The sequence below is a fragment of the Myotis yumanensis genome, unplaced genomic scaffold (genome assembly GCF_028538775.1).
Source record: "Myotis yumanensis isolate MYYU_CA2020_CCGP unplaced genomic scaffold, mMyoYum1.0.hap1 SCAF_16, whole genome shotgun sequence".
In the NCBI taxonomy this organism is placed as follows: domain Eukaryota; kingdom Metazoa; phylum Chordata; class Mammalia; order Chiroptera; family Vespertilionidae; genus Myotis; species Myotis yumanensis.
In genome coordinates this window covers 8,968,783-8,992,255 of record NW_027223767.1, presented here as the reverse complement: position 1 = coordinate 8,992,255, position 23,473 = coordinate 8,968,783, and the positions used below count along the sequence as shown (strand labels likewise).

At 39.3% G+C, this 23,473-nt stretch overlaps 1 protein-coding gene across 6 annotated transcripts in view; it reads left to right on the top strand.

Annotated features, from left to right (window-relative positions):
* Positions 1-23,473, top strand: part of MAP2K4 (mitogen-activated protein kinase kinase 4) — a 119,755-nt gene that overhangs the window by 22,755 nt on the left and 73,527 nt on the right. For all 6 annotated transcript variants that reach the window (XM_070395108.1, XM_070395106.1, XM_070395110.1 and 3 more), the window contains one exon: positions 12,313-12,415. In XM_070395108.1, the coding sequence (XP_070251209.1) occupies positions 12,313-12,415 (103 nt within the window). The remainder of the gene's footprint in view (positions 1-12,312; positions 12,416-23,473) is intronic.

The following is a 23,473-nucleotide window of genomic DNA, read 5'->3' as shown; positions in this document are numbered from 1 at the left end:
AACCAGTGGGTATGTTAGACCAGATCTATTAAATTAAGATCAATCTTAAACTGGTATAAGCTTTGTTTACTAATTTATATTCAGTGCTCAGAATGCTCAGGTCCTTCAGGCATTACCTTCCCCAGTACTTGGGATCCAGAATTAGTCACCGAAGAGCAGGCACTTTGGTTATAGTAGAAGTAAGAGTTCTCATTCATGAGCAATCACCTTTTCAGTGACTGGTATATTCTTGTCCAACAGGTGTAATTATTCACCCTTCCGTAGTAACAATTTCTTAACCAGTTCTCCTTGTTCACTATTCTGTTTAGTCACCCATCTTGTAACTAAATTATTGAAGTCTCTCTTTCATAGTATTCTAAAACGGACTTGCTCTTGCACAATTTGTAAATAACAAATTAGAGAAATTTCAGTCTCATGTACTTATACATTCAGGAAGTAGATAGAATACAACAGACCCTCCTTGAGTGCAATTTACTCTTGATTAATATAAGTTTAGCCTAACTTTTAAAAAGCTTCAAATTATAGAATATATTTATGGGCAACAAATAGTACTTGTGTTCACTAAGAAAAGAAAGTGTTATTCACATCTTAATGATTTTTAAATTGGGAGGTGGTATTCATTGGAATCCAAAGAAGCTATTCAGATGCTGGTGAGAGGAGTATAATAGTGCTGTAGTTATTGCTTGTATATATACAATATGAGCTTTGTGTAGAAGATGCTTATTCGTTTTCCACCTCTGTTATTTGCTTTGGTAGTGACACAGTGGATCTGAATTTAAATTGTAAATCATGAAATTTCTTAAAAAGATATATAGTATAATGTAGCAGCGAAATGGAAAAAGTTGAGTGTACAAAAGATTGTCACATGCCGTGCAATTTGAGACAGTTAAAAATGGCAAATTATCTTTTTAAAGGCCAGAAGATGGCTGACTAACACATGTGTCATGAGGTTCTATCAGTAAGTAGCATTTTTTCAGTCAAAGCTTCTGGCTAACTTTTTCAAAGAACCTACATAACTTCTATTTGTGCATATTCTGATTGAGAAAAAAATGAAGCAACAAATTAGATATACCAAGAAAAACAGATAAAACCCCCAATTGAGATATCTGTGTGAAAACTATTTGTTCTGAAGTTGTTAAGTCAAAAACTTAAGCTTGGATTATTAATTAATTCTAGAATGTTTGAGTTGCTGTGATACTCCAGGTGCTGTTATGTAAAGTACTGAGTCACTGGGCTGCTGTATCTAATTTCCAGTGGACAGAGGCATGCAGTGAATGTCAGGTTCTGCATGTGAAGAACGCATATGCTCTAATTCTGACTGTGTGCCTGAAAAAGAAAGGGCTTATTATATAGATACTAGGGTCCCTCGGCCTGGCCTGCACCCTCTCACAATCCAGACCCCTCGGGGGATGTTGGATAGCCAGTTTTGGCCTGATCCCTGAAGGCCCGATCCAAGACAGGAGGGAGCCCGATCCTGTGCGTTGAGCATCTTTCCCCTGGTGGTTAGTGTGTGTCATAGCGACCGGTCATTCTGGTTGTTCCAGTCATTCCACTGTAAAGGTCACTTCAGCTTTTATAAATATAGATAGTTAAAAATTACAGGGTGTGATTTTCTGCGTGCCCCTCCTCCGCAGTTGTTAAATTATTGCTAAACTATTGATGTGCTTTAGAATTGGGAAGTCATCTTTGAAATAAAGCTTTACTTCTGCTTTAGGTGGGACAAGCTACCGGAACAAAGCTTATGTCTTATTGCTTCACAGCAGTGACTAGCTCTCCTGTTTGAGTGCAGATTGTCTCCAGCCACAAATGGTCGGGAAAATTGAGCCTTATTGTCATTTAAAGGTGCCATTTAGTGGTAAAAGTTTACAGGAAGGCTTTCCAGTTTACCATAATTGTATTAAAATATATGCAAATTGTTGTGTATGAACAAAATTGATTCCTTTTGTCTTTCTGAATTCCTAAGGACATATGCTATAAAGCAGGGTTATTATAGGAAAAGTTTTATATGGTGATGGTATTTGCTTTGGGGATACAGTAATTGGGTAGTAGGATGAGGGAGTCAAATGTTCCCTGGATAGTAGAGAGAGGTCAAAGTTAACTGTGAACCATTATAGAGCCAAGTAGAAAGGAAAAAAAGTAAATAAGGCCCTCTTTGATTTTCCTGAGTCAGCATTATGTGGTCATGTATGTTCATGCTTTGCTTTAAAAAGACCTTTATGAAATCAGGAGTTTGAAGGATTTTTGACTTGATAATTCTTGATAATGTGTTATATTTGTTTATAAATCCACTATTGATATATGAGAGAGAAAAACATATTTATGAATAATACCTTTCCACTTTATCTCTAATTGGCTTGGAATATTTTTTACTTGTTTTTAGGCTTACTTATAGATTTTGATAGTATAAAATGTCAAATACAAATATTAATGGAAATAAAAAGATTTCTTGAAACTGACTTCTGTTGCTTTTAGAAAATCTTAATATTCTTTACTTCTCAGTATTCCAGATGTTAGCACTCAGGTGTTTTCTGACACCAACTGAGTGTCCAATAGTTCACTTCAGTTCTGACACTATCTACCTGGAGTTAGCATAACATCTCACCAGTTAAAGGGTTTTGCCTCACAAAACTGCCCCTGCTTCAGATCCATCTGTTACTTGCTTTGCTAGCAAATGTGGTGCTCCAGTTACCCACATTTCTGCTTGGTTCTCTACAAATCAGAGGGTTCCCTTGATACCCCTCATCTGCCTCTTGCACCCACATTCAGTTATTTTCTAGACCAGCTCACAGAACTCATGTTTACTCTTTATTAGAAAAGATACAACCAAATGGAAGAGATACATAGATCAAGGTGTGGAGGGAGAGATGGTGCAGCGCTTCTTTGCCTGCTTTGGGTGCAGCATTCCCCTAGCACTTTGATGTGTTCACCAACCAGAAAGCTCCCCAAACCCATTGCTTAGGGGTTTCAATGGAAGCTTCATTACCTACTCAGGATTGATTAAATCATTGGTCATTGGTGATTGAACTCCATCGCCAGCCCTTTTCCCCTCTGTGGAGTTTAGGAGGCGGGGCTAAAAATTATAACTCTCTAATCACTTAATTGATTTCTCTGCAGATCTGCCCCTTCCGGAAGTTTTGTAGGGTCTCTTCTAAACCTCATCTCTTATTAGCATAAAGTCTGGTTTGGTTGAAAGGGGCTTGTTATGAATAACAGAAGACATTCCTTCACTTAGGAAATTCCTTGGGTTGCTGCAACCTGGGACTCATACCAAATATGGGGTTCCCTGTGAACATATATGCTTTTACTAAAATGATAATTTATTAGATACATTTCTTATTGTCTGATTTAAAAAGACCCTTACTATTTATTAACATTTTCTGGTGTCAATAGGGATCTACCTGTATTTTTTTTGTGTGTGTAGTATTCCAGTTTCTTTTGTGTGTGTAGTATTCCATAATTTGTATAACTAATCTAGTGTAAATACATATAACTAATATCATAGTAGTTATTTTTTCATAACTACTCTTTTTTTAAAAAATATATATTTTATTGATTTTTTTACAGAGAGGAAGGGAGAGGGATAGAGAGTTAGAAACATCGATGAGAGAGAAACATTGATTAGCTGCCTCCTGCATACTCCCTACTGAGTATGTGCTCATAACTAAGGTGCATGCCCTTGACCAGAATCGAACCTGGGACCCTTGAGTCCGCAGGCCGATGCTCTATCCATTGAGCCAAACCAGTTAGGGCTCATAACTACTCTTTACTAGCCATTGTATTTTTAAGGTATAGTGATCCTCACCACAGCAGTACTGCCAAGTAAGGAATTGTTTTTATCTTGGGTTTACAGATGTGTAAATGACTATACTGTAGAAATATCCCTGTTTTTATCCTTACCAGTATTTCAGTGGTGATCATTTAGCATCTAGCAGAAATAAAATTTCCCTCTATTCCTATCCTTTAGCCTCCTCCTACCACATTTCTTTATAATTTTGGCAGGATGCCAAGTAAAAACTGTGGATAGGTCATTTTGTTTCCACTGCCTGGCACACTACGATTGTGTATAATTGTGATATTTCTGCATGTATGGCTATGTAAATTATTATATTGCACTTCTCCAAAACCCATCTTATACTAAAGTGTTAAAATGTGTTAAAAGGGTAGCTGTTGGCATATTTACTTGGTTTCTTAAACTCAGAACAGTTCAGTTTTCAAAATGCATAGCTGCATGGATCATTAACAGTGTTTTATTTTATTGATGGATTTCAGAGTTCCAAGGGAGAGTTATGAATTTTTGCTCACTGTTAGGTATCAAAGATGGAAGAGGAGCGGGGTAATATAATATTAGCTGATAGTTGCTCATTTAATATTTGGAATGCCTGAGATTGCAAGTCTAAGATAGAACTGACAGTTTTCCATTTCTTATATTCCAAGCCCAACCTACTTCCTCTCTTATTCTCTGGAACTTATGAAATAAATTAGGGCACTCATTACTGTAGTAATTTAGGCAGAAGAGGAAATGAAATTAAGTTCTTGTCTACTGTTCTATTTCCTCATTTCTGAAATTGTTTGAATATACCTGGTAATGTAGTGAGACTTGTGTATTCCTCATTTCATAACCAGTGATTACAAATAATTATTTACATAAAGTTATTCTGGATTCTTGTTCTGTTTTGAAAATAAGGTACTAAGAATGAAAGCCAAGGGAGAAATGAGAATTTGAGAATTTAAGGTCCCCCCCCCCCCCCCCACATACACACACACACACACACACACACACACACATACACACCTTAGCTGGGATGCTCTGAATACTTGCAGGTCAGTCACCAGTATTCTTGAAGGTATTATATGAGTGACTCATTCATTGTACTGCAAGTTCTCAGTTTCTGCTGTGCTGGGTTCCATGGAATTCCCGTGGGGGTAGTGGGGGTACTTAAGAGGGACTGACTATTCCTACCTAGTTCCTTTGGCCTGTGAGTAGTGGTGTAAAAGAGCAACTATTTAATTTTTAGGATTCTGTTAGCTGAGTGGCAGTTCTGCTGGTCTCCCTTGAGCTCACTCACATGTCTGCATTCAGGTAGTAGGTCTGTTGGGGCTGACGAAGCTCAGCTGGGATGGCTGGTATTTCTGGACCTCTTGCTCCCTGTGGTCTTTCATTACCAAGGAAGCCGGACTGAACTGCTTTGTGTTTAGATTCTGTCACTTTCCAAGAAACTAAAAGTGGAAGCCACAGGCCTCAAAGGCTTAGTTTTGGAAGTCATTAAACGTTCCTTCTGCTTGCTATATTTTTCTGATCAAAGCAAATCCCAAGGCCAACCCAGATACAAGAGGTAGGAAAATAGACTTTACCTCTTAATGGAAGGAACAGTAAAGTCACATTACAAAGAAGTATGGACACAGGGAGCTTTGAATCATTGATGACTAGTTTTATAACAATCTACCACATAACCCCCAGTTATATAAAAAAAAACACATTCCTTTAGAGGCAGCTATTACACAGTACAGGTCCTTCAGTGATCTTTATTGCCATCCTATATAATAAAAGCCCGGCAACTGAATGGCAGAACGGCCATAATGACTGGTCAACCAGTCACTATGACGCACACTGACCACCAGGGGGCAGATGCTCAATGCAGGAGCTGCCCCCTGGTGGTCAGTGCACTTGCACAGATCAGCCTGCAGCAGGAGCAGCCACTCAGAGGGCGGGTCCACAGCCGCTCGGCTGACCAGGATGAGCAACGCTCCCACAGCGGGCTGATTCCTGCAGGCCACGCCCCCCCAATAGTGCACAAATCCCGTGTACTGGGCCTCTAGTCAATAATAAGAACTTTGCTATTTACTATTTCAAATTTGGTGAGATCATCGGTGTTGAAAATATGTAGATTGACTAAAATATTTTACAGATGGTCTCCATTCTTACGGGTTGGGTGGGAGCATTCTGATCATAATGGTAACAGAATCTTGCTTCACTATCTATATACATAAAAGCCTAAGTGACCAGCCGACCATTCGACTGGCCAACCGGTACCTATGAAGCACACTGATCACCAGGGGGCAGATGCTCAACGCAGGAGTGGTAACCACAGGCATGGAAACATGGAACAGACTGATGAATCTCAGAGTGAAGGGGGGAGGGTGGAGGGTGGAAAGAGATTAACCAAAGATCTTATATGCATACTAGAGGCCCGGTGAATGGATTTGTGCACCGGTGGGGTTCCTTGGCCTGGCCTGCTCCCTCTCCCAATCCAGGACCCCTTGGGGGATGTCAGAGAGCCAGTTTTGGCCCGATCCCTGCGGGCCAGGCCGAGGGACCCCACTGGTGCACAAAGCTGTGTACCGGTCCTCTAATGGTACAATAAAAGAAAAGAAGCCCACTAGCTTGTATGAGAGGGTAGTGCAATGTTTATTAAAAAAACAACCTAATAATTCTAATTCAATAAATACCGGGTGTCCACAAAAAATGTATACACACTTTAACAGCTGACAGCTCAATTTTGAAAATGAAATTTACTTTAATGAACACTGCCTTTATAATTATTCAGTGTTTGTATATTTTTATGGGACACCCTATATTTGTTGAACTGCTGTTTTGTTCTAGTTACCTATTACAGATGATTTTCAGAGCTTAAAGATAAATCAAAATAGTTAAACATTTAGAACAGAAAATAGTTCACAATTTGATGATGGGAACAGCTTTGAGGAGGATGGGAGAGGTTTACTGCTGGGGTCCAATCCCAGCGGGTCCAGGGGTCCCCAAAGGTGTGGACGGAGTCGGCGAAGAAGGAATGACACGAAGACAGCCTTCAGTTGATCAGCAGCCTAGTCAGGACCTATAGCCAGGATTTCCAGCCAAAGTTCTGGTCGGAGCTCTGGTTAGGAACTGATGAGGTTCTGATGTTTATTGTCTTGTTACATCCATATTTATACCAGCCGATTTTAATCCTGTCAATTTCTATTACAAAGGTTAGGGCGTTTCTTATCTCCATTCCAGGGAGTAAAGATTATGTAGCTTAACTACCCGCCTGGCACTTAATTAAGGGGTTGTATCCCCTCCCTAACCTCAGGGAAAGATCCCCACCTGGGGAAACAACCTTTCTCGGAGAGGTGACCTTGGTTAAAACACATGGCGCTAAAGGGAGCAAACATATAAGAACAATATGCTATATATGCCAGGTCCCTTGAAACATATGCTGTGCAGATGTTTCTTTCCTGCAGCGACTGTGTCAAGCAGCAAGGATGGACCGGCTCCCGGCAGTTTACAAGCTGGACCCAGTGTAAACATAGTATCTCTCTGAGGATGGACTGGTTTTGGTGGTTTTGGAAACTATACATAATGCTGCTGCTTAATAAATAACAGGGAAATGACACCTTTTTCTTATCTATGGAAGGTGGGGGAGAGATGCTTTTGGAAATCTAGATTGCAGAGAATGGTCATCTTCCATTTTTGAGTGGTAGACTCTCTACTGCCCTTCATGATATCTTTGACCAAGGTTGAACTCAGCTGTTGGCTCAGCTTAGAATATTATGAAAGTGATGTTAAAGGCTTGTATTACTTGAGAAGATAAATGGAGGGATAATATTCAGGGCTCTTTATCTTGCTTAAGGCCAAATACAGCTGAAAGATACCTTCCTTCTAACTTTAATATTGTGTGACCCTGTGAGATGCTCTGTAGTCAAAATTACAGAAAAAAGATATTCTTAGGCTTTAGTGAATATAGATATGCTTGGACAAATTCTTGTTCTTCAATCATAGTTCTGAATATTCTTAAAGATCCCATGCTTGGGAATGCTTCTCTCATGAGAACTGTTGAAGAAGAAATTGTCTTAGATGATGATGTGAGCAAGGTTGTTTAAATTGTACTGGGTGTTCTCTTAAGGGAGAGCTTTGAAACCAGAATTTCAAGGGTGGTGCAGAGATTGGTACCCTCAGATCTTGGAATGGCTGAGTGGGGCTTGAGGCTGCTGATCTATTAGGCCAGCCTCTGGACTAGCTATGATTCTAATTTTCCCAGTGTGTTGAACAAACGTCCTCATTTTCTCTATAAGCCAGAACATGAGACAGTTGGGCAGTGCTGCCCTAAAGGATATAGCCATGCTTTGGAAACATTTTGGGTTGAGGACAGATACTGTTTTTCTTATCAGTCGGGGTTCTCGGTTGCAAACAATAGAAACTTATTCTAGCTAATTTAACCCACACTGAGTTGTCTGGGGCTGTCCATGTCAAATTTACTTTCAGATCAATAAACATTTGAGAGCATTTTCTACATAAGGCACAGAAATTAGGCTTTAAATATATAAAGACAATCTTTTCTTATAGGAGAGAAGATATTTTCTCCTGCCACATAAATAATTTAAGATGTTTGATCATACCTGGTTTCTAGCCTGTTGCAGATAAAGGGGAGGATCTGTTTATCTCTGCTGACTGGTTAGGAATTGATTATTTGGTGACAATCTCACCAAAGGGGTAATTATAATCACAAGTTTATAATCTTTCTTAATCAAGTACTTTAAACCCTGTTGTACAAATATTTTAATTCCTCTTAGTTTCTAACAATCTCCACAGCCCAGTTATAGTATTGCTTCTTTCCCTGTACCCTTTTCTTCCTATGGAAGTTGTTGCAGGCTTTTAGAAAAAATTCATTGTAGTCTAATGTCTTATTTATAGTTTTGCCATTAAAAATATCTGAATACATGGTGACAGGTTGCAATACATTGATACCTTCCTCCTTCCCAAAGAAATTGCTCCTAATTATTTGGCATACCTTTATTATTAATTTGAAGTTGACCCTACCTTGATATTTTTTAGCTCATTGTGCTAAAGATGAGAAAGACCAGTACTTAAGAGGTTCTTAGAGAAAGTTAATGAGAGGAAAGATGTTTTAAACAAACAAACATAAAAGGCTCTTGCCTACAGATCTACAGATAGCCAGGAAATTCCTCTCCAGAGTATTGTAAAGTTGTCTCTTACTGTCCTTCCCTGAAGCTCACCTTTGATTGACTTTCTGGGCTGTTGTTCCTTTTCCTCCTTAACACTGCCTTGTGAGTTCATCTTAACTGATCATTTAGAGCAGGGATCCTCAAACTACAGCCTGCGGGCCACATGTGGCCTGCCGAAAACATTTGTTTTTTTACTTCAAAATAAGGTATGTGCAGTGTGCATAGGAATTTGTTCATAGTTTTTTTTTTAAACTATAGTCCGGCCCTCCAACGGTCTGAGGGACAGTGAACTGGCCCCCTGTTTAAAAAGTTTGAGGACCCCTGATTTAGAGAGTTGGGGGCACTATGGAGAACAGGTTATGTAACTTGATCTTATCCTAAACGCCCTGGCACCAGCTTTAGGCTCTCAGTCACCTCTGCTTAAAGGAGCTTTAAAGTTTATAGAATTATTTAATGTATTTTGCTAGTGAAAGATCAGAATATATACTGGGTAATTTTCAAGATAGCTGCAGATGTTTCTGAAGTATAGAGTGTGTTTACATCTAATTTATGCAAGTTAAGTCATATTCCATTACACATGTGCTTATTCATTTTTGCAATAAATGTCCTTTGAAGACCCCAATTAATTTTTGCTTAAATGTGATTGCAATGCTGAAAAAGAATCTCTGTGTTGTGCATCATATATAAATATTTATTTTCAATAAAACAGTTTGAGTAAGTTTTAATTGTAGTAATATATTTTGTTTGCCTGCAGAGGTGAGCCACTGTCCTCTAAAATTGGGTGTTTGAAGGAAGGACCAATTTTGGTTTTTTTCTTTGGGTAGTTTTCACAATGATTCTTTGTTGTGTCATTGTCCTACATTTGATCTTAGTGTTTTATCAGTTTTCACCATATAGAGGTGATGGACCATGTACCGGGTGGTTTCAGATGTACTTCACATGATACGTGGTGTTCAGCTTTGATTTGGGGTGTTTGTGGACTTTGAGCTTATTCAAATTTATGATTGCAAAAGCCCTTATATTAATTTTATCTTCAGAAACTTTACTATATAAAGTAACATTCATAGGTTCCAAAGATTAGGACCTGTTATCTTTGGGGTCCACCATTCAGTTTGCTACAGTCTGCCTTCTGGCTCCCAAATATTCACATCTGCCCCAAGTGCAAAGTACATTCACCCTACAGGTCCAATCCAGATCTCACCTGGACGTTATCAGCTCCAGCATTTAAATCTGACCACCAGAATCCTCTACATCAGGTATGGGTGAGACTGAATGCGACCCATTTTTATATATAAACAAGAAGGCCAGTTATCTGCTTCCAAGATACAGTGGTGGGTCAGGCATTGGATAAAATTGAAGGGAGAACAGGAGACAATTGAAGGAAGAGAGGAGGCAGCAGTCCCAAGCAATTTCAAAATCCAGCAGGACAAATTCCGCCAGGTTTCAGGGCCTGAGAATAATCTGCCTTTAAATATTTCCTAAAGACAGATTTCCAAGAAGTAGAAGAGCACATTTATTTAAAAATCTTTCTTGTATATTGCTGAACCTCTCAACAGAAAAGTTATATCAATTTACTTTTCCACCAGCAATGCATTATACTAGTGATTATTTGACCTAGTCACTTTGATTATATGTTATCATTAAAAATATATATGCATATGTGTAAAATAAAACCTCTAAACTTGGCCAATTTCACATGAATAAAATTTTTAACTGTTTTTGGTGTTAGTGAGTGCCTTTAATAATTCTTTTATAATTTTTCTTTATTGTTTATACCCTTGCCAATTTTTAAATTTTTATTGATTTGTGTGATGTTTTTGTATATTTAGAGTTTCTGATTTTGTATTGCAAGGATTTTCCCAAGATTTTATTTTCATTTTTAAAAAAATATATTTTTATTGATTTCACAGAGGTAGGGAGAGGGAGAGAGAGAGATAGAAACATCAATGATGAGAGAGAATCATTGATCAGCTGCCTCCTGCACACCCCCCACTGGGGCCTGAGCCCACAACCCGGGCATGTACCCTTGACCAGAATCGAACTCAGGACCCTTCAGTCCACAGGCTGACGCTCTATCCACTGAGCCAAACCAGCTATTTGGTAGATATTTGGTAACTGAAAGGCAAATTATGTGGAAAATTCATGTCGTACTGTGCTTATCTCTGAAATGATGTGTCTGGTCTTCGGAATTCACGTCCTGTAGAAGGCCCAGCCCTGAGAGCTGATTGGAACTCTGCCAAGAGCTCTGTGCATTCTGCGGTCTTGTCCAGCTAGTGTGCACACTCAAACTTCCAAATCCCATCCAAGTACCGGGATACACAGGTTGAGCTCTCTAATTCATCTTTTGAATCCACAGAGGTGGGAAAGTGTTTGGATTGCAGAGATGTTTGGGTAGGGACATATATGTATAATAAAGTGTGAAGAGTGAATGCCCGAACAAGTATCCTTAAAATGTAATGAAACCAAGATGGGCTTAAAAATGCTTAAAATCCCAACTTAGTTACAGTTTCCATATACTAGAATCCTAAAGAAATGGTTTATAAGATTTATTGAAATAGAAAGAAACATAGTCAGTGGGTGAAACATGCTACAAAACGGTATTACGGTCTGATTTTAATTGTAGAGAAAGAAATATGTCTATGTATAGGAAATAGTCAGAAACAGACAATGATTAGTTTGGGGTAATTGGACTTTTAAGTGTATATAAATATTTCAAATCTGTATTTTATAGATGTATATATTATATTTTATATATTTTTTGTTTTATCTTTTCTGATATTTCTGGCTTTTTATAATAGACATGTTTTGTTAGTTTGATATAAAACATTGATACCTTCCTCCTTCCCAAAGAAATTGCTCCAAATAAATTATTATTTGGCATACCTTTATTATTAATTTGAAGTTGACCCTACCATGATATTTTTTAGCCCATTGTGCTTGCGAATGCTTCAGATTCTACTCTAAGTTGTTTATAGCGTATTTGAGGGAAAATGATTTTTATTAAACTAAGGCGTTAAAGTATAACACTGGAAAGGTTTAGCATTTTTCAGTGTTACTGCTGAGGTAAATGATTTTCATTTTGGTATTTTTATTTGCAAAAGTGTTAGCATCTCTGAACAATATAAAGGATGCACTGAGCATTGTTTTCCGTTTTACTGGAGCATATTGAGTGATTTATGGATAGTAACAACTTTAGATCATTTTGATTTACTTTTCCTTAATTCTGAAAATTCTTGGTTGCATTTTAGAACATTATGTTAACTATATGTTAAAGCAAATTTTTCTGCCTTTTGATATGAATTTCTTTTGCCCTCAGAATAGTACCTGTTTTATAGTACTTGAAACTTTTACTTTTTATTTGTTATTTCTTAGGTAAACGCAAAGCACTGAAGTTGAATTTTGCAAATCCACCTTTCAAATCTACAGCAAGGTTTACTCTGAATCCCAATCCTACAGGAGTTCAAAACCCACACATGTGAGTATTTCTGTAATAAATAAAAGACTCAACTCAAGCAAAGGTTTTAAAAGTTACTGCATTTTATGGATTATTTCAAGTTGAGGGATTGGTATTTCCATTATTTTTATGGGCCATTAGAAATATTACTATTTGAACTTCAATAGAAAGCTATTGGTGCTGTAGTTTGAAGTAGGTAAACACAATTTTTCTTTTTTAAAGTTTACTTGAAAGGAAAAAATAACTAAAGATTTTGATATATTTATATTTTTTAATTTCTTTCTTACTGAACTGAGAATATTGTTTATACCTTTCTTTCTGGATTTCCATTTAAATTGTAAGTGATTTTTAGAAAATGTTATTTTTTCCTGTATATCTGCATTAGTCATCCCCACTGACTAGGTGACAAAATAGATTCCTACTCCTAATAAACTGACTTTCTGTGAGATTTCTATGTCACAGTAAATCGAAACGGTGTGTACAGGTGTCAGTGATTATTTTTAAAATTTGTTCCTTAAATATTTTTTATTTAAGAATAGATAGGATGTTGTAACATGTCACTGAAATTATTAGAAACATCTGTTAATTTAAAATAATACCTTCAGAATAATACTTCACAGAAACCTTTGATTGAGTCGAAGTGATGTATTAATAGATAATGTCTTTATCTAACAAAAGTAGTGGCTTTGCATTTATATTTATGTCCATAAAAATAATTTTCATCCAGTTCTGGTATTGAGAACTCTAAGGCAAGTGGTGAAAGATATGGTTAAAAAAACCTGTCAGAATAAATTATTTTATAGTTTTTAATAATTTCTTAATAATTTGTATTCATACCTTATTAGACTACAAGTATATTTATTTTTCCTAAAGAGGCACATTTATTGCTATTTTCTTGTCTTTTGATGTTAGGTATGCATTGTATTTACAAACACTAACAAATTGGTAGAAGGAAGAGTATATTGCAGTAGAAATGCTGAAAATATTTTATTTTTAAAACAGCAGTCTAGAAGGGAATAATGTGTGCCTGTATATCTGCTCTTATGCTTTCACCTATAAGTTTAAAGGGAGTGAAAAATATTTTAAATGAAAACTGGAGTAACAGTTTATTTGACTGGGAATAGTGTCTGTCAATTTAATTAGACTGATGTTCATAATGGAATTTCTTGTTAGAGCTCAGCCTGAAAAGTGGGGGCTATAGCATTGAGGAAGGAAACTCTTACTACTGCTTGATTAGTCAGAGCTCAGCGCAAGGAAACACTCAGAAGAACCTCCTTCCTCCTTTCCTAGAAATTTTAGTGAAAGCTGGTTCTTGAACATAGTCTATTAACTTTGGTTGCTAGATGAACCATATGTTTGAAGTCTAAGAAAGAAAGGCTATGCAGTAATTGCCAAACTTAAGAGATAGTCTTCGTCCTTTTTTTTTTAAACCACTTTGGACAAAGACAACCTGATTTGTATTAGAACTGGAAAACATTCACATATATTGGAACTTTCTTCCTTCAAGAGTTTCTTCATGTATAGGGATTCATAGACAAAAGTCTTTTTTTTTTTTTAAGTTAACAGTAAACAATAAAGAGGGTTAAAAAAAAACCTTTCTTGCAAAATTTGAGTCCATCAGGTGTTTTCTGTTGTTGTTGTTAAATCTACTTCATCATAATCCTGTAACCAGTAGGTTTCTTATCCTTTGTTGCTTCCCAGCAGGTATTAAAAGTTTGAGAGGGCAAGGTTATAGGCATTTTTACTGTTTGATAGAAGCTCTAGAATTTGATTTTGGTGTATAAAATTTTAGACCCAGACTTTGTTTGAATTTTCTTACTGCACTGGCTTATTATCTGGGTTGGAATAGCAACTGCCTCTTAGATATTGGTCCAAGACAGTTGTTTCACTACTCAGGGCAGCATATCTCCTCTATGCTCCCACCCCTTCCATAGAGGAATCCTTCTTTGTTCTTCCTCTGAATTTTGTGCTGTCAGCACTGAAACTACTGTTGGTCCCTATTTAGGGTAAGTAGTTGCAATTAGGAAATATAACTTAAAGTTTGTGGGGGTTTCAAAAAAGATTACCTCTGTGCTATTTATATGTGTTTCCTCCTAAAAGTTCCTTCAACTTTACCTACATATATATACTAGAGGCCTGGTGCACAAAATTCGTGCACTGGTGTGGGAGGGTTGTCCCTCAGCCTGGCCTTCGCTCTCTCGCAGTTTGGGACCCTTCGCTCCTTACCGCCTGCCTACTCACTGCTCCTTACCGCTTGGCTCGCTGCTCCTAGCACTGCCGCAGAGGCAGGAAAGGCTCCCACCACCACTAATGCGCTCACGAGCCGTGAGCTCGGCTTCTGTCTGAGCGGTGCTCCCCATGTGGGAGCACACTGACCACCAGGGGCAGCTCCTGCATTGTCTGCTCGCTGGTGGTCAGTGTGCATCATAGCAACTAGTTGTTCTGGTTGTTCTGCTGTAATGGTCGCGTGGGCTTTTATTATATAGGTAATACTTTTTTATGAATTTAGGAAAAGATAAGATGAACTATAAGCCATTGATGAAGTTAAGATTATGTCCCGAGAAGAAGTTTCAGGTCTCCTGGCTGCAGGATTCTGTAAAAGATTTTAAAAAGAAATTAAGACTGTTCTTACTTCCTGTGAACCAATAGTTTAAATAAATTCCAAGAAGTGATAGCTGGCTACAGCAATTCAGAAGTAAGTAGTAATACAGATTGAATTTCAAATGAATGAGTGGTGCAGCAAGGTTAAGATCACAGTAGATAAACAACTTGATGAAAAGTTTAACAAAGGGAACAGGATTTGAATGGGATTTTGAAAGACAAATAGAGAATAGATAGAAGGGAGAATGGCTTTCTGGTGAATGTAAGTACAAGTTAAGTTTGGATACGTATCATGTATAGGTTTATGTAATTGTAGCAGCGATGTTATTTATATATTACCAATTTCTATCATTGGAAACTTTTAGCATTTTTTCTTTATTTTTGGTATTCTATAATTATATGAGGATATGCTTAGGTTTGGATCATCTTACTCTGTGTACTGGAAGAACTGTTTCAGTTTTAAGATTCATGTATCTGTTTCTGAAAAAATTTCTGCTTTTTTTTTTTTTTAAAAAAATAGATTCCTTCATGTTTTTCCTATTCTTTCTTCCTGAAATGTGTGTTTTTTGGATGTCGGACCTCTTGAATTCCCTGGTTCTCTGACTTTTCTTTCATATTTCCCATCTCTGTATTTTTTACTGTATAACCTAGGAGATTTCCTTTATATTCTGACTCTAATATAGAAAATTTTATTTTAATTTCTATGAGTGATTGTGGCTTTTTCTTAATATCTTATTCATGGTTTATGGGTGTCAAATCTGGAATGTTAAAGTCTTTTCTATATCATTTCCTAAAGGGTCAGTTTTTCTTTTATCTTTGTCTTTCTCCTTTGTGTTAGTTTTTTTGCCACCACTGCCTTAAAATTCTCTATTGTCCATAGATGGTTGAGGATGAGGAAATTAGAAGGCTGATTGGAAGTTTTGGTTATTGAAGGTCAACTGGTGAGCTTGACTTTATTTAGTTTTCTGCAAATGGTTTGAGAACTGCCTGTCAGGCCGTGAGTATTCTAGATGCCAGAGTAATAAGTAGGACCAACAGTCACCCTAGGAGGCCTAGTTCTTTCCATATAGTATGTTTATTTTCTTTAGAGACATGCTTTTTTTTTATTATTATTTTGAGGTGAGGTTAGAGAGGAAAGGAGGAACTGACTAGACCTTTCTTCTAGAAAGACTTTTAATGAACTCATCTGTTTCTAGGCCTCCATACCTTCCTACTGTGGATGCCCTCTGAGGTTCTGCTGGGACCATTGCTTATCTCTCATCTCTGCCGTATGCTCCCTTCCACCTTGTGTTATGGGCAGTAGTTTTCTTTATTACTATTTTTTTTTTAAAAAAAACCTTTTATTATGAAAAGTTGCAAGTCATACATACAAAACTAGAGAGTGGTAGGCGAATCTGTCTGTATTTATCAATCAGTGTTAGCAGTGTCCGCAGCTAATGTGGCCAATATTGTTTTTATCTATTCCTCAATTCCCCTCTCCCCACCCATCCAGCCCCTTAGTTTTAATCAAATTTCAGACATACTTTTCAGCTACATTTCAGGATGTATTTCTATAAGACAAGGACTCCTTTAAAAAAACATAGTAACAATACCATTGTTATATCTGGTAAAATAAATAAATCTTGAATGTCATCAAATAAGTATATTTGATGTATTTTTGATACAAATAAGTATATTTTTCAGCTTTATTTTTGAGTAGTTTGAAGCAGGATCAGAACAAGGTCCTGCCTGCAGCTGGCTGATAAGTCTGAAACCATTGAGTCCCTTTCTCATGGAATTAATCAGTTTTGCTTTGTTTAGACATTTTGTCTGCTTTCAGGCATTCAGAAAATTTGTTTAAATCTCTTAGTTTTTCCATTACTTTCTTTAAAAAAAAATATTATTTTTATGCAAGTCCTTAGAGAGTGAGGAGAGAACCTGAACAGGAAATCTTTGTTTTTAATTATCATTGGTTAAAATTATTATAAATGTTTCCAACATGTAAAGCATGAGTTTATTATAGAGACTCTTGTACCTACTACCTAGATCAAGCATGTCAAACTCGTGGCTGGCAGGTGGCATGTCTTGTTTAAATAAACGAGTTTGACATGCTTGACTCAGATGTAACAAATGTTAACATGCTCCTGGGCTCTTTAAGTGAAAGATTAAGCTGTAAAACTAAAGAGTGAAAGGAAAAACTAAAGGAAAATGTGTGGCTACCTTTTAAATTTCCATCAGGATTGGATTATCTAGGCACTATAAGTCTTTAAAATAGCCCAGGGGTATTTTTGTAAATGTGTCAGGCTTGTTCTAAAATCATGTTCTGTATATAAACTTGACATGAACAGTAGCAGGTATTCTGTTATGGTCTGTGTTTTCGTCATGCTGAGTAGGGAGTGAATGCTCTCAGTGTACTGCATCATTTAGAATGCACCAAATACAATTGTGACTCTGAACGAACAGTCCCTTTATCTTCACAGCATATCGGAATGGTACAAGAAGAAACACTAGCTTAAAAGCTAACATTGGAAATGAATAATGATGCATACAAATACATTTTGGGCCTTAAGCTAAACATTTTGGAACCATATGTTCTAAGTTTGTTGAGACCAAGAGAATCTCTACTAGCTCATTTATCTTTATTAATTTGAGCAGAAAATGGCTTAATTGTGCCACAGAACATCTAGGAACTTTTAAAGTCCCCCAGTTAATCATTACTATTCTTCATCCTGTGATGTGCCTACTCAGGAGAGCTTCATCTTAAAACTAGAACACTAATTATAAATTATCTAGGCACTTATTGCTGGTTAAACTGTGGAAGCTTTATCTTTTATACTTTACTAGAGGCCCAGTGCATGAAATTTGTGCATGGTGGCCGGGGGGGGGGGGGGGGGGGGGGGGGGGGATGGAGGGAGATTGTTCCTCATCCCAGCATCCCAGCATGCACTCTCTCCAATCTGGGACCCCTCAGGGAATGTCCGACTGTCCATGGGGATCGGGCCTATACCGGCAGTTGGGACATCCCTCTCATGATCCAGGTTTGCTGGCTCCCAACCGCTCACCTGCCTGCCTGCCTGATTGCCCCTAACCGCTTCTGCCTATCAGCCTGATCACTCCCTAACTGCTCCCCTGCCGCCCGATTGCCCCCAACTGTCCTCCCCTGCCGGCCCCCTTGCTGGCCTGGTCACCCCTAACTGCCCTCCCTTGCTGGCCTGATCGCCCACAACTGCCCTCCTCTGCTGGCCATCTTGTGGCTGAGGCACCGCCATCTTTGAGGGCGGGGCAGCAATTAGCATATTCCCTCTTAATTAGCTAGGACTAGAGGCCCGGTGCACAAAAATTTGTGCACTCGTGGGGGGGGGTCCCTTAGCTTGGCCTATGCCCTCTTGCAGTCTGGGACCCCTTGGGGGATGTCCACCTGCGGGCTTAGGCCCGCTCCTTGGGGGATCGGGCCCAAGCTGGCAGTCAGACATCCCTCTGGCAGCCCGGGAGCCCTCAGGGGATGTCCACTTGCCAGTGGGGAGCAGGCCTAAGCTGCAGTCGGACATCCTTAGCGCTGCTGAGGAGGCGGGAGAGGCTCCCGCCACCACCGCTGTACTGGCAGCCATAGCCTGGCTTGTGGCTGAGCAGAGCTCCCCCTGTGGGAGCGCACTGACCACCAGGGGGCAGCTCCTGCATTGAGCGTCTGCCCCCTGGTGGTCAGTGTGTGTCATAGTGACCAGTCATTCCCAGTCGTTCTGTTAGGGTCAATTTGCATATTACCCTTTTATTATATAGGATAGAGGCCTGGTGCATGGGTGGGGGCCGGCTGGTTTGCCCTGAAGGGTGTCCTGGATCAGGGTGGGGGTCCCGCTGGGGTGCCTGGCCAGCCTGGGTGAGGGGCTGATGGGTGTTTGCAGCTGGTCACACCCCCTTCAGGGTGGGGGTCCCCACTGGGGTGCCTGGCCAGCCTGGGTGAGGGGCTGATGGTTGTTTGCAGGCTGGTCAAGCCCCCCCCCCCCCCCCCCCCCCCCACAGTGGGGACCCTCACCCCATGGAGTTTTGGCCAGCCTGGGTGAGGGGCTGATGGCTGTTTTCAGGCTGGCCACACCCTCTTTAGGGTTGGGGGTCCCCACTGGGATGCCTGGCCAGTCTGGGTGAGGGGCTGAGGGCCGTTTTCAGGCTGGCCAAGCCCCTCCCCCTGGCAACAGAAGCTTTCAGCCTCTCCTTTTTTTCTTTTTTTTTTTTTATTCTGGGATTTATTTACTTTCTATAATTGAAACTTTGTAGCCTTGAGAGGAGCTCAGAGCCGGCCAGGGTGGCCGGGAGGGAAGCCTCCTGGTCGCTCCAGCTCCGTGGCCACGGCTGGCTGAAAGCAGGTATCTGGGGTTTATTTACCTTCTATAATTGAAATTTTGTTGCTTTGAGTGGAGCTCAGAGGCCGCCGCGGCAAGCGGGAAGCTTGGCTTCCTCCATCATTGGGGCAACCAAGCCTCCTGCTTGCTCCAGCTCTGTGGCTGTCGGCCGCCATCTTGGTTGGGTTAATTTGCATATAGTAGCTCTGATTGGCTGATGGGCGTGGCTTAAGGCATAGCGAAGGTACAGTCAATTTGCATGTTTGTCTTTTATCAGTGTAGATTATCATGGATTAATCATTGTAGTTAATTTTGGAGTTCTGGCTTCTATTCCAGCCACTTAACTCTTATTTTATTTAAAAAAAAATAATATATATATATTTTTATTGATTTCAGAGAGGAAGTGAAAGGGAGAGACAGAAACATCAATGATGAGAGAGAACCGCTGATTGGCTGCCTCCTGCACACCCCCCACTGGGGATTGAGCCCCCAACCTGGGCATGTGCCCCGACCTGGAATTGAACTGCGACCTCCTGGTTCATAGGTTGACATTCAAGTACTGAGCCACACTGGCTGGTCATGACTTTCATTATTTTATACGATGAGTTAGAAGAGAGGGATTTGGTGTGTGTGTGTGTGTGTGTGTGTGTGTGTGTGAGAGAGAGAGAGAGAGAGAGGGAGAAGAGAGAAGAGAGGAAGGGAAGGGAGGGGGGTATTGATCGGCTGCCTCCAGCATACCCCATACTGGGGATCATGTAAAATCTCATACTTAAGCTTCATAGGCTAAGTGTTTGTAAGGAGGGAGAGGGCTCTGTAGTCTTGTGTGTTCTCATTCCCAGAGATGTGCCTAGGACATCTCTGGTTAATTCCTAAGTGAGAAAGCCACCAGTATACATCACTTTAAAAGGTGCTGTTTTTTGTTTTTTATTTTCCATCTCTGAAAATTGTTGACACAATCTCAGTAATTTGGAATTTCTATAGTGGAGCACTTTCAAAAAATGATAGTAATGGAAGAAATATTTATAGGTATAGCCCTAGATGGTTTGGATCAGTGGATAGAGTGTTGGCCTGTGGACTGAAGGGTCCCAGGTTCGATTCTAGCCAGGAACACATGCCTGGATTGCGGGCTCTATCCCCAGTGGGGGGCATACAGGAGGCGGCTGATCAATGATTCTCTCTCATCATTAATGTTTCTGTCTCTCTCTCCCTCTCCCTTCCTCTCTGAAATCAATAAAGAAATATTATTTTTTAATTTAAAACACCAATTTAAATACTATTAGATTTTCCCTTCACCCCCCTCCCCCCAAGCTGGTTTAGATTTACTGCTGCATACCTTTTCTTTTTCTTTCTTTTTTAAAAAATAAAATATGTTTTTATTGATTTCAGAGAGAGGAAGGGAGAGGGAGAGAGAGATGATGAGAGAATCATCGATCGGCTGCCTCCAGCATACCCCATACTGGGGATCAAGGCCACAACCAGGGCATATGCCTTGACCTGGAATTGAACCGTGAATTCCTGGTTCATGGGTCAATGCTCAACCACTGAGCAACACTGGCCAGCCCAAACTTTTTCTTATTGTGGCAAAGCATACATAATATAAACCTAACCATTTCTCAGTGTACTGCTCAGTGGTATTAAACACGTTCACATTGTTGTGCATCTGTCACTACCATCTATCTTTAGAACTCTGTCATTTCTCAAACTGAAACTCTGTAGCCATTAAGCACTAACTCCTCATTCCTTCTCCCTACCCCTGCCAGCCCCTGTTCTCTTTCTGTTCTATGAATATGATTACTTTAGGTATCTCTTGTAAGTGGAATTACACAATATTTTGTTTTTGACTTACTTTACTTAACATGATGTTTTTATACTCCATGTATGTTGTAATACATGTCAGAATTTTCTTTATAAGCCTGAATAATATTTTATTGCATGTGTATATGACCTTTGTTTATCATTCGTCTGTGGTGGATATTTGGGTGTGTCTACCTTTTGAGTATAGTGAGTAATGCTGCTGTGTGAGATAATGTTTTAAAGCTTTCATATGGTACTTCTTCAAGTTAAGAGCTATTTAATATTTCCTTCAGCCCCACATTCTGCCTCCGTGTACCTGCCAGCTTGGCACATTCCCTGAGTGAGAGATTCATGGAGAAGTGATTCCTAGCAGAAGGTGTGGATGACCTAACTGTCTGTGTGGCCCCTCACCCCTGGAGATTCATGGTATCATCTCTTTAACCTGGATGTTTCTAGGCGAGGGATCGAGCGTTAATTCTGGAACGTTTATTGAAAAATTAATGATAAATAATGTTGAGTTGCTTGTCTGCTAAAAATGAATTTACTTTTGGTATTTTAAATCAGTGGTTGCCAGCTGGTGGTTCGCGGACCACTGATGGTCAGTGAGGTCTGAAAGGTTGGTGACTGCTGTTTTAATTCATCTATGTTCTTGAATCAGAGACTTAGGCAGACATTTAAAAGATTTCCCTGTTCTTTAACCTATAGTCCAGCAAAGTTCTGCTTTTTAAAGGAATGTCTGCTTTCCTTGCTTTTGTTGAGGTTTCCAACCATTTCTAAACAGGCAGCAAGTTAAATAAATAAATAAATAAATATACACACATATATTAATATATAAAATATGTTTATTTATTTTAGAGAGGAAAGGAGAGGGAGAGAGATATAGAAACATCAATGATGAGAGAGAATCACTGATGGGCTGCCTCCTGTATGCCCCCTACTGGGGATAGAGCCCACAACAGTCATGTGCCCTGACTGGGAATCCAACCATGACCTCCTGGTTCATATATAGATACTTTAGTCACTGAGCCACGCCGGCGGGACCCCATCCCCACTTTAGGTGCTGGTCAAAAGTCTGTACTTCTGACCAGCAGACTATAGGTTCCTACTACCTCCTCAGGTTTTATTAATTTGCTAGAGTGGCTCACATAGCTCAGGGAAACACGTTTACCAGTTTATTAAAAGAAATGATAAAGGATACAGATGAACAGTCAGATGAAGAGAAACATAGGGTGAGATCTGGGAGAGTCCAGAGCAGTAGCTTCTCTCCCGTGGAGTTGGGTGGGCTACCAGCACCTCCTTGTGTGGATGTGTTCCCCGCCCTGAAAGCTCTCGGAACACCCTTTGGAGTTTTATGGAGGCTTCATCACACAGGCACGATCAGTTATTAGCTCCATTTTCAGCCTCTCTGCACTTTGGAGGCCTGGGGCTGAAAATTCCAAGTTTCTAATCATGTCTTGGTCTTTCTGGTGATCGGCCCCCATCCAGGAGTCCCCAGTCACCTCATTAGAACAAAAGATACTCCTAGTGCTGTTATCACTTAGGAATTTACAAGGGTTTTGGGAGCTCTGTGCCAGGAAGGGGGGAGTAGGTATATATAGGGTGCCCCCCCAAAATGTATACAGACTTTGAATATTTATTAATTCCAATGAATTAAATCTGAAAAAAAAAAAAAAAAGAAACTCAATTGAGGTATTAGAAAAGTGTCTATACATTTTTTGGGGGACACAGTATATATACAAATGTATGTGTGTGTGTGTGTGTGTGTGTGTATGTATATGTATATTTTTTCTATTCACACCATTACATACCCACTGGAATGGATAAAATTTAAAAGACTACATAGTATTTTGGCAAGTATATGGTGTAATTGGACTTTTTATATATTGTTAGGGGAGTAGAAAATGGTACAACCATGTAAGAAAACTCTGATAAGTTTCTTACAGAATTCAACTTACATCTATCTCATTACTCAATAATTCTACTCCTTATTTACAGAAGATGAAACCGTCCTCAGAAAGATTTGCATATAAATGTTTATAAACACTTTATTTGTAATAGCCCCCAAACAAGAAACAACCCAGATGTCCAATGATGGGAGAATGGATCAACAAGTTTTGGTGTATTCATCCCTCGGTTTTGGTGTGGATTGATCTAGGACCCCTCATAGATGTCAAAATCTGTGGATGCTTATATATATTTACCTTATATAAAATGTAGTATTTGCATATAATCTACACACATCTCCCATATATTTTAAATCATCTTTTGATTAATGATAGTAGGTAATACAATGTAAATGCTGTGTAAGTAGTTATACTGTATTGTTTAGTGTGGGCATGTTTAGTGCAGATCCCACCATCACAGGCCTAAC